The 12021-nt window shown below is 43.0% G+C and overlaps 1 protein-coding gene across 1 annotated transcript in view; it reads left to right on the top strand.

Moving 5' to 3' along the window:
• CUNH4orf54 (chromosome unknown C4orf54 homolog) overlaps positions 1–5782 on the top strand; it is a 9762-nt gene extending 3980 nt beyond the window's left edge. Inside the window, exons 2-3 of the mRNA XM_057386292.1 lie at positions 4–611; positions 4433–5782. Of these exons, the coding sequence (XP_057242275.1) occupies positions 4–602 (599 nt within the window). The 3' untranslated portion in view covers positions 603–611; positions 4433–5782. The remainder of the gene's footprint in view (positions 1–3; positions 612–4432) is intronic.
• Positions 5783–12021: the final 6239 nt, after the last annotated feature.

The raw sequence follows: 12021 nt of genomic DNA, 5'->3' as shown, positions 1-12021 counted from the left end.
CCGCCCTGCCCGGCGCCGCGCCGCCGCCGCTGCTCTGCTTCTCGCCCTCCGTGCCCGCCGCGGCCGCAGCGGCCGAGCCCTTCCCGCAGACGCAGCGCAAGGTGCTGCTGGACGTGAGCACCGGGCAGTACTATCTGGTGGACACGCCCGTGCAGCAGCCCCTCAAGCGGCGCCTCTTCGACCCCGAGACCGGGCAGTACGTGGAGGTGCCGGTGCCCCAGCAGCCGGCCGCGGCTCCCGTCCCGCTGCCTCTGTCGCCCCTCGCCCTCAATGCCGGCGCCTATGGCGCCACGTACATGCTGTACCCCGGGCTGCTGCCCGCCGCTGCCGTGCTGCCCGCCGGCGCCCTGCAGCGCCCGCTCTCGCACCCGGGCAGCGATGCCAGCGCCCCGGCAGAGCCCGGCAGCCCCGCYGCGCCGGAGGCGGCTTTTGCAGAGAGTCCCTACTACGTGGCTACCGGCAAGGGCCCGCCGCCGGCGCGGCACGGGGCGGCCGAGGCCAAGCCGGTCATCAGCATCACGGCGCCGGCCACCGGCCCTCGGATCGTCGCGCCGCCCTCCTTCGACGGCACCACCATGCGCTTCGTGGTGGAGCACCGGTGAAGAGCGTGGGTGAGTGGGTGCTGCCTGTCGGGCACCGGTGATGGGTCAGGGCAGACCGGGTTAGTGGCCAAGGATAACTGTGCCCCTCAGGGAGCAAAGGGTTCACAGGCAGGCCCTCACCAGGGCATAAAATACAGCTAGAATAGTTAGGGACACCCGTTGGAGCAGTTCAGTATTCCTTGGAGCAGTAAATAGCTTCTTTTTTTGGCAGTTTCAGTAGAAGTACACCATAGCTGCTCGTCACACAGCATGTGCAGCTCCATGGCTGGGGCACTTGCCTTTGCTCCTGGGGATGGGAGTGTGGTTGGGCATCTCTGGATCCATGTTCTGGACCCATCTTGCAGTGAAAGATGGAAGAGCCCCTTCCCTGCAGCAACACATCCTCTCCTCGTCTCACCTCTCACCTTCTCTTCCCAAGGCGAAATGAGCATCTCTCTCTTTGCCTTGAACCTTGTTCTCCCTGAACTCAAGAAGAGTGGGAGAGGGGTCTGCTGGAAGCAAATCCTTATTTTGGGCCTTTCTTGTTAGTGGGGTGAGGGAGTGACATGCATGGAGTGGTCCCAGTGTGCTCTCCTGGTGCCRTGGGGCTGCTGGCAGGGGCAGAGGTGCCCACGGCTGCTGGGGCTGCTGGAGGGCTCCAGTGGGCCCAGGGGCACCGCTGCAAAGCACAGCAGCCCCAAGCTTGCAGTGCCATAGTCCTGACAGTGTCSAGGTCCCTGGGGCTGTAACCAGGGCCACCCTCCAGGCTCAGGGATGTGTGTGCAGGGGCACCAGGCACCTGTCCTGGAGCAGGGAGGAGGGCACGGGACTGGGAATGCAGCACTGAAACGTGTGGTGCAGGATGTCTTGTGCAAAATTACGAGGAACGATGACATTCCATTTTAAAAGACCTGAAATATTACAGAAGCACCTTCAGGATCAGGATGTCAATGCTCCTTTTGCCTCTTGCATCAGAATGCACGGCTTAYGTTTTTCATGTTTATAAAGAGGCGAAGAGAAAACAAGAGTGGCAGAGTGGCAACAGTCAGAGGTTTGGGTTTGTCACCAGTTTGTTGCATACCTGAGGGTAAATTTTATCTTGCAGCACTTCGGATATATTTTTTGCTTTAATTTTTTTAGTTTGCATCATCTACTACTGCATAGTAGATTATTTGTTGAATGTAACCTTATTGATGTGATTTATACACTAACTTGTCTGCTTGTAAATACTTTATCTTGGAAGTTCCATTCTTTTATMCTGGCTATTGATGAAGTTGTTTTCATTGGCCCTTGTGGGTCAGTCAGGACAGGCAACGTGCCAGTTTAGCTTGAGCTCTGCTGTGCTACTAGAGTTCATCTCATCAGTAAAGTCTTCACAGAGAATCTAGATAAAATGGCAAAAAGCAGCTGATTATTTTCCATTTGGTCTGGAGGCTGAACTGAAATTGCTGTTCTTTTAATTGTGGAACGTATCATGCTGCACATTGTCTCATACAGACAGGGCTGCCCCCTCTGGGCCATCCCAGACCTGCTGAGGGAGGTGTCCTGCTGCTCTGCAATGGATGCAGTGTGCACTTTTTTTCCTGTTCTGACAGTCATAAAACAAATAATTTTAACTGCATGCTGCAGGATATATTTAATTTGTCATTAGACTTTGGTTATTCATATATCTTAACTCTCAGTAGAAAATTAGGTATATGCCAGAGGGGAATCACATCTGTAGATTTCTTCCTGTTATTTTCATTCATCTACATAACTTTCATGTCCTTGTGAATGATTTTCTCTCTTCTGTCTTTTATTATCTACTTTCTCTTCTATTTTCCATTATTTTCCTCTGTCTCTTTTGTCATTCTCTTCTGAAAAGCATTTGTTTGCTCAGGGTGGTGTTTTCCCCCTAACAAGAACAGCAGTATAATTCCATGTGAATCAAAGGGTGAACTGTTGTTAACTTTTTTAAATTCAAATTGCTTTTACATCACACCAGGGTTTTTTGATTGCAGCAATGCTGTGTATATCCTAAAATGGATTTTAAACGAGCCAGATTTCATCCTTTGCGTGTGAGAGTGAAAGTACTGTTCTTTCAGGTCCTTCTTTTTTTTACTAGGCAAAATGAGTTGAATGAATTCTCTTTCCACYTCTGAATTCCTTTCTGCACTGCACATATTATCTTCTTCCCTTCTTTGCTCTGTTTCTTTCACATCCTCACTCACAAACTGTATCACTGTGTCAAGGAYTGCTCCATCTGGGTCTGTCACCTCTGGGAGGTCAGTGGCACTTGACTTTGGTCATGGTGTGATGCCCAGGGTGATGTTGGTACCAAATCCTCTGCACATCTGCTGCTCTTCCAGCTCTTCCTYTTGTGTCCGGTGCTCTTTTCTGCATAATCATTGGGATAAAATGATCCCACCAATTTGTACTGTGACGAAATCAAAACTGCCGTTTCTGTATGATTAAGTTTTTGACATGCAGAAAATAGTACAAAATATGTGCACATTTCTGACAGATATTGTGAGGTTGCTTCTCTCCCTCCTCTTCACTCACAATAGAGGGGGGGCTTTAGCAATCTAATTCTTTCTTGGGGCACTTCTTCCTTGAAATGGGAAAAAAGTGATGCTGATTTTCAGTTCAAATACAGTTGATTTCAAGCCTTGACAGCACGGACCTGTAGTGAGTGGCCTGTCTGACAGGAGCTCATTCCCAACGTGAATGACCRAAAATGTGTTTTTAACTTTTGTGTATCTTCCCACATTATGCTCCATGGAGCTGCTGCCTTGCATTAGGTAAATAAATGAGAAGAGAAAAGGTAGTAAAGTAGAAAGCAACTGTAGTAAATTGTACTGCCAATATTAGAAGGGTATTTTTCATTGTTCTGTTTAACCAGGAGCATAAACACAGTCTCAGGAATACATATGCAAATATATTGTTAATTGTGTTTTCTCCCTAACTGCTATCAGATAATCTATGCCTGCCTTTAAAAACTGATTTTGTGTGGATCCCTATATGAATGGTTTTTAAAGGCTCATAAATCGCTATCTTTAAACTTTGTTTTAGTTGTTCCCTGTTCAGCAGGATGTACATTCTACATTACTAAGTCAAGAAGTCAACTTATAGTGTAAAATGCTTTACATAGGATTTACTTATGCTGATGYCTTTGCTGAGAATTTAGTAAAGCATTTATCCAATTTTAGTGGAAAATAYTGAATATTACAAGAAAAAAACAGACTTCAACATTTGATCCAATAAATCACTCTGCAAATGTTTTATGTTCAAAACTGAGGCTACTGAGGGAACATTTCAATGGTGCTTAGCCTTGATACCARCAAGGCTGGTAAGTTAATGGTGAGCTTAATGACTCTTCCTGGCCAGGAGCATTTCCTGAACTGGTGTTTAGGTCTTCACTTCACAAATCTTGGAGCACGTGGGTAAGGGTTGTTTCCCTTTTCCTGAGGAATTCCCTGCTGGATGCTGAGTGGGTAAGGAAAGTGCCCAGCTCTTGCACTGACTGGATGGATGAGTTAAATCCCGTGTGGGTGACATCGCCCCCTTCCCACCTCTGTCCGTGGGGTTCCAGGAGCAGTCTGTGGGTAGCTGTGAGGTTGGAAGGCAGGGCATTGAGCAACAAGGATGGGTTCTGCTCAGAAAAACAGGGCTGCCCRACTATTGACTGGGTTTGAGAAGTTGTGTAATTGTTGGAGATAGCTTAGGAAATGAGTAGCAAGGATAGTGTGATGGCAAAGGAGGTATTTATTCACTTCTCTAGAGTAAAGATTGTTCAGATTGTTGTGGCAGCTCTCTAACAATCTGTATTAATTATACTTTTCTGTTTTTGTTTGTTTGTTTTTCTTCCACAGGGATATTGAAGAAGAATTACGCTTCTTTAATTTGAAATACACTTGGTAACTCTTCAGCATCAATCCTAAAAACTGTTTCTGCAGTTTTTCTCAATTTTTTTTCTTCATCATACAAAACAAGCATGTAAGTTTCTTGTTTTCCCCTAAATGCTCTCCTGTTTTGGAGGATGCCTACATTTAATTATGTGAGCAGCACTAAATTACTGCATTATTTTGTGCAAAGCTGTTTTTGTACTGAAGCCAGTCTGCTTTAGGCAGGCTTTAGGCATTGCTTCTGTGCTGGTAGCCAATGGCAGTAATGCCACCACAGCTGTTTGTAAAATGCAGGGTGTAAATGCAGCAGTGTTTCACTGTGGATCGACACACAGCTTCATTCAGGTCTCTGGAACGTGTTGTGATAATCCAGTGCAGCCCTGCACTTTTAAAAAATAAAATAAAGCCCTCAACTCTCTCCTATTGCAGTAAATGAGGGTCTTCCATACAGGTTTTGGTCACAATTTGCAATCAGATGGTTTTTTGTACTGTGTACTTCTCACTTGGGATTGCAAATGAGGAGAGCTATAGTGTTAAATTTATCTTTAGTGCTTATTTTTTGGCATGGTTCAAAAGAAGCTGTGTAAATGTCAGAAAACACATTTGATTGCTTTCATTTTTTGCTCCTCTGTACTGCATTGAACATCCCAAGTTGCCTTAATTATGACAGTGTTTAAATACTGGGAAACCAGAAAGTGAATGTAATACTTTAAAATCCTGGTTCTAGAGGGGAGAAGAGCATTTATTTTTCTTTAAGACTGTAGTCTATTCTTCCTTAAATTGCCACACTGTTGAAAACAATGCCCTGGGAGAAGGATTTTGCAATGTTACAACCTTAATACTGKGTAGTTGTTTCTTTAGATGTTGTTTGACAGGTTTATCTGAGGGTTACAATTACAGTTTGCAAACAAACTATCTCTCTTTCATRCAAGAAAATATAACATTATTGYTGATGCAGTGATTTATRTGTCCAACTCTGCTTAAACKGATTGTTTTGTTACCAGCAACTAGTTTGCATCAGCAAAAGAGAATTGYTATTATGACAGTAAAACTAAAATACAATAGTTTGTTCCCTGACCAAAATTTTGAAAGTGAAGCACTTTGGGAAGCAAATAAATGTAAGAGCAAACCTAAATTGCATATCATAAATTACATAATATAAAGCTTTCCTGGGGTTACAGAATCGAATTTCAACATCTAAATGCAAAACCCAGAAATCTATACGTCAGCATTTGCCCACAGGCAGGATTTTCCTCCACCTGTTCTCAAGGTTTCCTGCAGCTAAGGAAGTTTCCATGTTTTTCATTTTAAAAATAAGCCCCGGGTTTTCATTTTCTTAACTCATAAGACACAGAAAACTCAGAAATGTCTTTAAGCATAAGTGTGAGATTGGATTGCAATGCAGTTTATTTGTTTACAGGCACAAATTGAAATTGCCATTGGGATGAAACGCACTGCGAGCGTGCAGATAGAGTGAATTCTCACAAACCTTCTCACTCATTTTCATCATTGTGGAAATCCAGGGAATATTCTGACCCCTTGTAAAGGGCTTGGTGTGCCCAACTGAGGCACAGTGTAAGGCTAATAATGCCTGTGCTCCTCAGTTGTCCAGCCTGCAGTTATGAGCTTTAACTTCCCTCTGGGATTGGGGCTGACTGCCTCTTGAAGGAAATGAATGCTTCCTCCCCTTTCTCATGACTGAGAAGTGAATTAGGTGTCGTGATTACAGTGTCAGTGTTACACAGAACAGTACTTGGGACTGCAGGACAGTGCAGGTACCAGAGTAGGTGGTCCCCAGTGACACACAGGTGTCCAGAATAATACTAGCATCCCTGTCCCAAAGTGTTCCTGTCCTACCTGTTCCTATATCGGTGCTCGGAGCGGAGTTTCACGTTGCAGTTTACAAGATATAGGTTTGCACACACAACCTCAGGTTTACAGTTTCACCCGGTGTACTTAAAAGGAAAAAAAAAATAAAAATGCATAGACAGCAAGTGCCCAGGATTTCAGTGTGTATTTGCTGGAGCAAAACTTTGCAGSGTGTTTTTTCACTGCCTGTGGAGATGAAAGCTATGAAATGAGGGAATACCARCAGCCATTTATTTTCTCAGGGGAGATTACTTCAGTGGAATGTGTCAATCCAAATGTCAAACAGTGTTTACTTGATTTTGTCTATTACCAAAGAGACTTCATGTTTGCATCAAGGGGTGAGTTTTGCAAGGTGCTTCTCTTCGCAGAGCCAGCCCAGCAAAGCTTTCACATGCACCTCCAACTTCAGATATCTAAGCAGATTCCTGGGGACTTCAGTGGAAGGATATTTTCCTTCACTCACCAATGCAAAGCTTTGCTGAACTCATCCCAGAGTGCTGAGTGCCTTGCAGACCCAAGCACTGGGTTCTCCACTTCGTAGAACCCAAGCTCTGGGCTTGAGTTGAGCTGGACCCAGCAGATAATGCCACAAAAGCTCAGCAGAAAAAAGCTCTGGTAATATGGTGCTCCTCCATGTACACCCAGTGGTGAATTTCTCCAGTGGATGGGGTGATGTGTAACCACATATCTTGGATTAGAGTCAAGCCCTCAGTGTCAGGGCTCACAAGCTGCTAGTATTATATGTTTCACGGTGCAGTCGTAGTATGTTACAGCTGAAATCCACCCCATGTGCAAAGCAGGGCAAAATCCTGGGCACCACTCAAGTTCCCTCCCAGCCCTGCTGTCAGGGCTCGAGGGCTGCATCAGCCAACTGTCCACGCATTTTAGGGCAGGATCCAATTAAAAGTTTGAGCGGGACTAGAGTGGTGCCCCAGAATGTTGTTCTGGTCTTTTGCAACAGGGTTGGTTTCACTCAGACAAATTTAACTTTTGGTGAATCAATTGGTGAATGATTTGAAAGCTATTTATGGGTTGTGTGGGGTGGTTTTTCCCCTTGTCTGCATTCAAAGYTACCTTTATTCTTTAGTGTTGATGGCCAAAGTGTCATTCCTTATGCTTCTATATTGCCATTAACTTGTGGCTACCTGAGAACACATACTTTAAAAATGCTTTTGCTTTTTTTTCACCTATTTCTTTTTTTTTTATTTCTTCCCATTTTTGCTCCCCGCCCCTTTCTTTTTCCTCTCATTTTTAAAGAGGTGGGTTAGTTATCAGTGTCAAGATGTTTAAAAGTGCAAATGTGAGGTAAGGATAGTGATTGTCAAGAGGATGTGGGTGTTATGTCTGATCAGAGAGGGTTGGGCTGTGAGGCAAAGGGGAAAATGCTGTGAGCGCATCGTGCTGATGATTGTTGCCTGTGGAGGAAAAATTAAGAAAAAGGAGATGTATAACTGGAGAGAAATGGACTCTTTGAGCTGCTCTTRATGGAGACAACACTGTGGCAAGTGCATAGCTGAAACCCAAAGTTATCCCACTGCAGGACGCCGTGGGCTGGGATTGAAGGACAGTGGAGTCGCTCTCGGAATTGCACACCGGGAACACTTCAGTGCGTCACAGCCACATGAGAACAGACTCTGAAACTGCCAAGTACCAAAGTTTGTCATTGAATGAGCTGGCATTTGTATTATGTTGGGGTTTGTTTTGTTGTTTTTTTTTTTCTCGAATGTTATAATAAATAAAATGTATTTTTCAGTAAAAGACACACTGCAAGTAAGCCTGCAGTCCTGCTTGGTTGTGTRTTTGCAAAGTTACTTTGGCTGCTGTGCAGAGCAATTGGTAACAGAGACATCGCTTAGTTCAACATGTGAACAGCAGCAGAAGAAAATATTTCACCAGAGAACAGATCAAAAACCCTGCACTCAGAGTCTCCCTGAGTTTGTCCCAGTGTTGTAWGTTTCTTTCTGACCTGATTTCTCTTTTTTATTTCCTCTTAGGACAAAGGGAAGTTGGCATTTTTTTTTAATTTTTTTTTCAGTGAACTAACTCTGACCAGTATATGGGTTTGGGTATCCAAAGGACTGCATCTTTGTTGTAGTATGTTCAGAGAGAGCAATTGGTGGGGTGAATAACATTTTTTCAGCTCATTCTCTGTTATTTTCATTGCCTATTATTGCAATACAAGTAAACATAGGATGACTTCATTAGTGGATAGCAGTATTGCTTGAATTATTAGTAGGAAAAATCTCTTGCTGCTTTTGCTGCTGTTCCTTTAATCCTCATAGAGATTGAGGTTTCTGTTGTGAAAGTCCAAGTGTTTAAAAAAGCAGGAGTCAAACACCAGAAATTCACAAAATAGACTTGAAAACTAAATTATTASTTTTTCAGTTTAAAAGAACACTTTCATTTCTCAGTTTTCAGTCTGTAAGGGAAGATCCATTATAGTGATCTTCCTTTTAATCATGTGCCTGAGGTACTTAAAGGAAAACTGATGCCCACATCATTATTTATCTACAAGTAATACAATATGAAGACACCTGTTGTGAAGTTGCCTTATCATTCCAGGACATGGCTACATGATCTTGCCACCCTGCTGGAATCGCAAGTTTTACCCGTAAACAGTGCTTTGCTGTCACTTTCTTCCTCTCTCTCTTCCCAGATCTGTTGGAAAATTGAAGCTGARACCTCTACAAAAGAGAGGTCCAAAGTAAATAAACTGAGAGACATGAATTTTAACYTTTCTATAAGAAGCCCAGTCTTGCAATAAGTTTGTCTAGCCACAAAGTGCCTCACACCACATGTATCCGCTGAAATTAAATGAAGTATGAGGATTGTTATGATACCTTAAATAAAGTGAAAGGTGGAATATGTATGGGATTTTCAAGGATTGTTGGAGAAAATCTTATAAAATTCTACACAGTCTTTAAAATATCACTGGTAGGAATGATGAGACCAAAAAGGTATTGCCAAAAGGAGTGGGAACAAAGTAAAATGAGAAGCAGATAATTCCCTGATGTCAGATCTAAACCAGCTATCCAAACATAGAACATAACACCTGAAGAAAAAAAAAACAAAAAACCTAGTTTATAATTGCTGTCCCCTGGGCTTGTCACTGTTGAGAACATGTCATCTGCTTGCCAAACCCAAATTATATCCCTAAATATATGAATTTTTCTTCAAGAGTCTATGAAAAACACTCTAAAATTAGCACTCCTGGAAACCTGACAGGGAAATTTTCCAAGTCTCTTTTGCAAGTGGGCTGCTTTTGGGACTTARCTGGATTATCATTGCACTGCTCCTTCTGTGGCTGCCTATTAGAAAGGACTGAGCATTTGTTTGCTTCTCTAAACTTCATATAGCAATTATAAACTTTGTACCATTTCTGATTGGTCAAAAGTACATGTAATACCATTATTAATTACATGTTGTATCTTTTGAGATTAACCTCCACTGATCTGGTAAACACTTAGGGCATTTGCTTTGTTTGTAACCCTAAGTGTGTTTTCCCTTCAAATGCAGGCTTGAGCAGTGTATTCATTTCACCTTATTTTTAGACGTTTGCCASTTTTGTTGTTTCCGTAGCTATGGAGCCCAAGCAAGGAAGCCATGGCCTTCCCTTACCCAGCTGTTGGACTAAACCTCTCCTGGAATCCCCATTATGTCCAGCTGTTGGAGTCAGATAGCTTCAGGAGCATCTGCTGCCATGCCAGGGTGTATCCACCAAGACACTTATCACTTCTGAAGGAGCAATGTYGCTCTCAGAGGCTCTGTTTAAGCTTCAGACCTGTGGGAGCCCCACAACTGCCCTTACAACTTGCCCTGCTGGTTCCCCCATTCTGAAAGACCAGTTTTCAGTAGTGAGGATGGACACAAGAGTTTTCCTCAGAAAGCTGTGCYAGGGCTGGGTGAGTCAATAAAGCAAAAGACACAGATCAGACATGACCCATCGATGTTAAACAGACCTGTGCATTTCTCTTGAGAGAGAAGCACGCCTAGTGGTGTTGGGCAGGTATTTGGCAATAGYTGCATTATCTTTTTTAATTGGAAATTATTTTATGCAATGTTTTTTAAAAGTGATCACCGATGTCACATTATTTTCCTGTGCCAAAGGGCCCTTATTTCAGAAGGTTCTTCAATTTGATAAATTGAGATAGAGTGAGCCTCACAGAGGGATTGCTGATACCAGACAAAGGCCGTACAGATCTAAATTGCATTATCTAAAACCTTTTTATTCTGACTTTGGGTTGTAGGTAGATAGGAAGCCTGGCAGAGTGTTGATGCAAATCAGGGTGCTGAATTGAGGTGTCATCTCTCTTTCCAAGTGAAATAGTGATGGCAGCTATTCCATTGTCTGCCTTCCGCATTTAGGGTTTCACATCACTGCAGGAGGAGACTGACTMTTGTCATGTGTATGAGTATGGAGCTGTGCTCTTATTTTTGTTGGCTGTGGCACAAAGAACAAGTACTAATAACAAAGTTTGTCTTCAGTTTGGCCCTGAAACAGTCGTGGAGGTATCAAAGAGTGTCTACAACACAGGGTGCAGAGTTGAGAGTAGATGTTGAGGTCGGTAGTGATGCTGCACAGGAATTCCTGGCTCCTGCCTCTCCTCTGGGCAGGTTTGGGCAGGCACCTCCAGCTAGAGGTCCCCTGATCAGACAGGGAGCCCAGGACAAGTGAGTGCCCAACTTCAGTTATTGCTTAATCTCCATGAGGGGGAGTAAAATGGTTCCTCTTACCCCAGCTGACAGCATTCCTTCCCCAATGAGAGGCTTTCCCTCCCCAGAAAGTAACAGACAATAAAACTGGAAACAATTTCTTCACACTGTATTTTTWCCGGTTTTATTTGCTTTGACTAGAAATGTGCCAGCATTTTCAGGAAAGACAGCAAACAGACTATTTCATCCAACTGACAGTTTGATTTTTGCAGATTTCTGCACTCTTTTTTTTTTACAACACAAAAGAATTTGGATTTTTTTCTTAATCTTGCAATAATTTTTTTTTTCCATGACAATCTATGAGTTTTTCCTGCCTGCTTTTGGAGGTTGGTGATTTTTTTTGAAAAAGCAATTGTTCTTGACTTTTCATTTTACTTTATTTTGTGACCAGCACTTGCYCACCTTGTTCTATAAAAATTAAATYAGATGGAWCAGATATCAGCTGAGCTGGGATGGGGTATATCCTTTTATTAATCTGAAGTGTTGATGTAAATGGAAAAGTTCTTTTTTTCACAGTGCCTATGAAAACACTGCTTGAATTGTATAAGTAATTTTAATCAGATGACTTGTCTGAGTAGTGATTACTTTTCTGCATTGAAATACAAGCCTAACTTACCTAGGAGAAAATGTTCTAGATCTGCACAGGCTCCGCTAGACTGTGCACTCAAAATTTATTTCTTTCAAGACTCTTTCCTTCATCATAGTTCAAAATTGCCTTAGTGGGTGCTCATTTTTTGAAATACACCTGCCTTGATACTACACACAGGGACACAAATTTTTAGGAGGCAACCTTGATGAGCAACCAGTATTGCCTTAACTCTGCTCCTCCTGATAGCTACAGAAATTACACCATTGATTTCAATGGGAACAGAATTAAGGCAACTGTAAGTTCTTCTGGAAACACTACCCCACATTGTTAATCAATTGTATTTAACTACAGCAGTTAATAAAAAACCTCCAAAAGATAAATAATA

Source organism: Malurus melanocephalus, unplaced genomic scaffold, assembly GCF_030028575.1.
Source record: "Malurus melanocephalus ecotype Western Australia unplaced genomic scaffold, MMel_1.1 scaffold_950, whole genome shotgun sequence".
Lineage (NCBI taxonomy): Eukaryota > Metazoa > Chordata > Aves > Passeriformes > Maluridae > Malurus > Malurus melanocephalus.
Note: the sequence above shows the minus strand (reverse complement) of the source record. Positions and strands in the feature narration are given on the sequence as shown.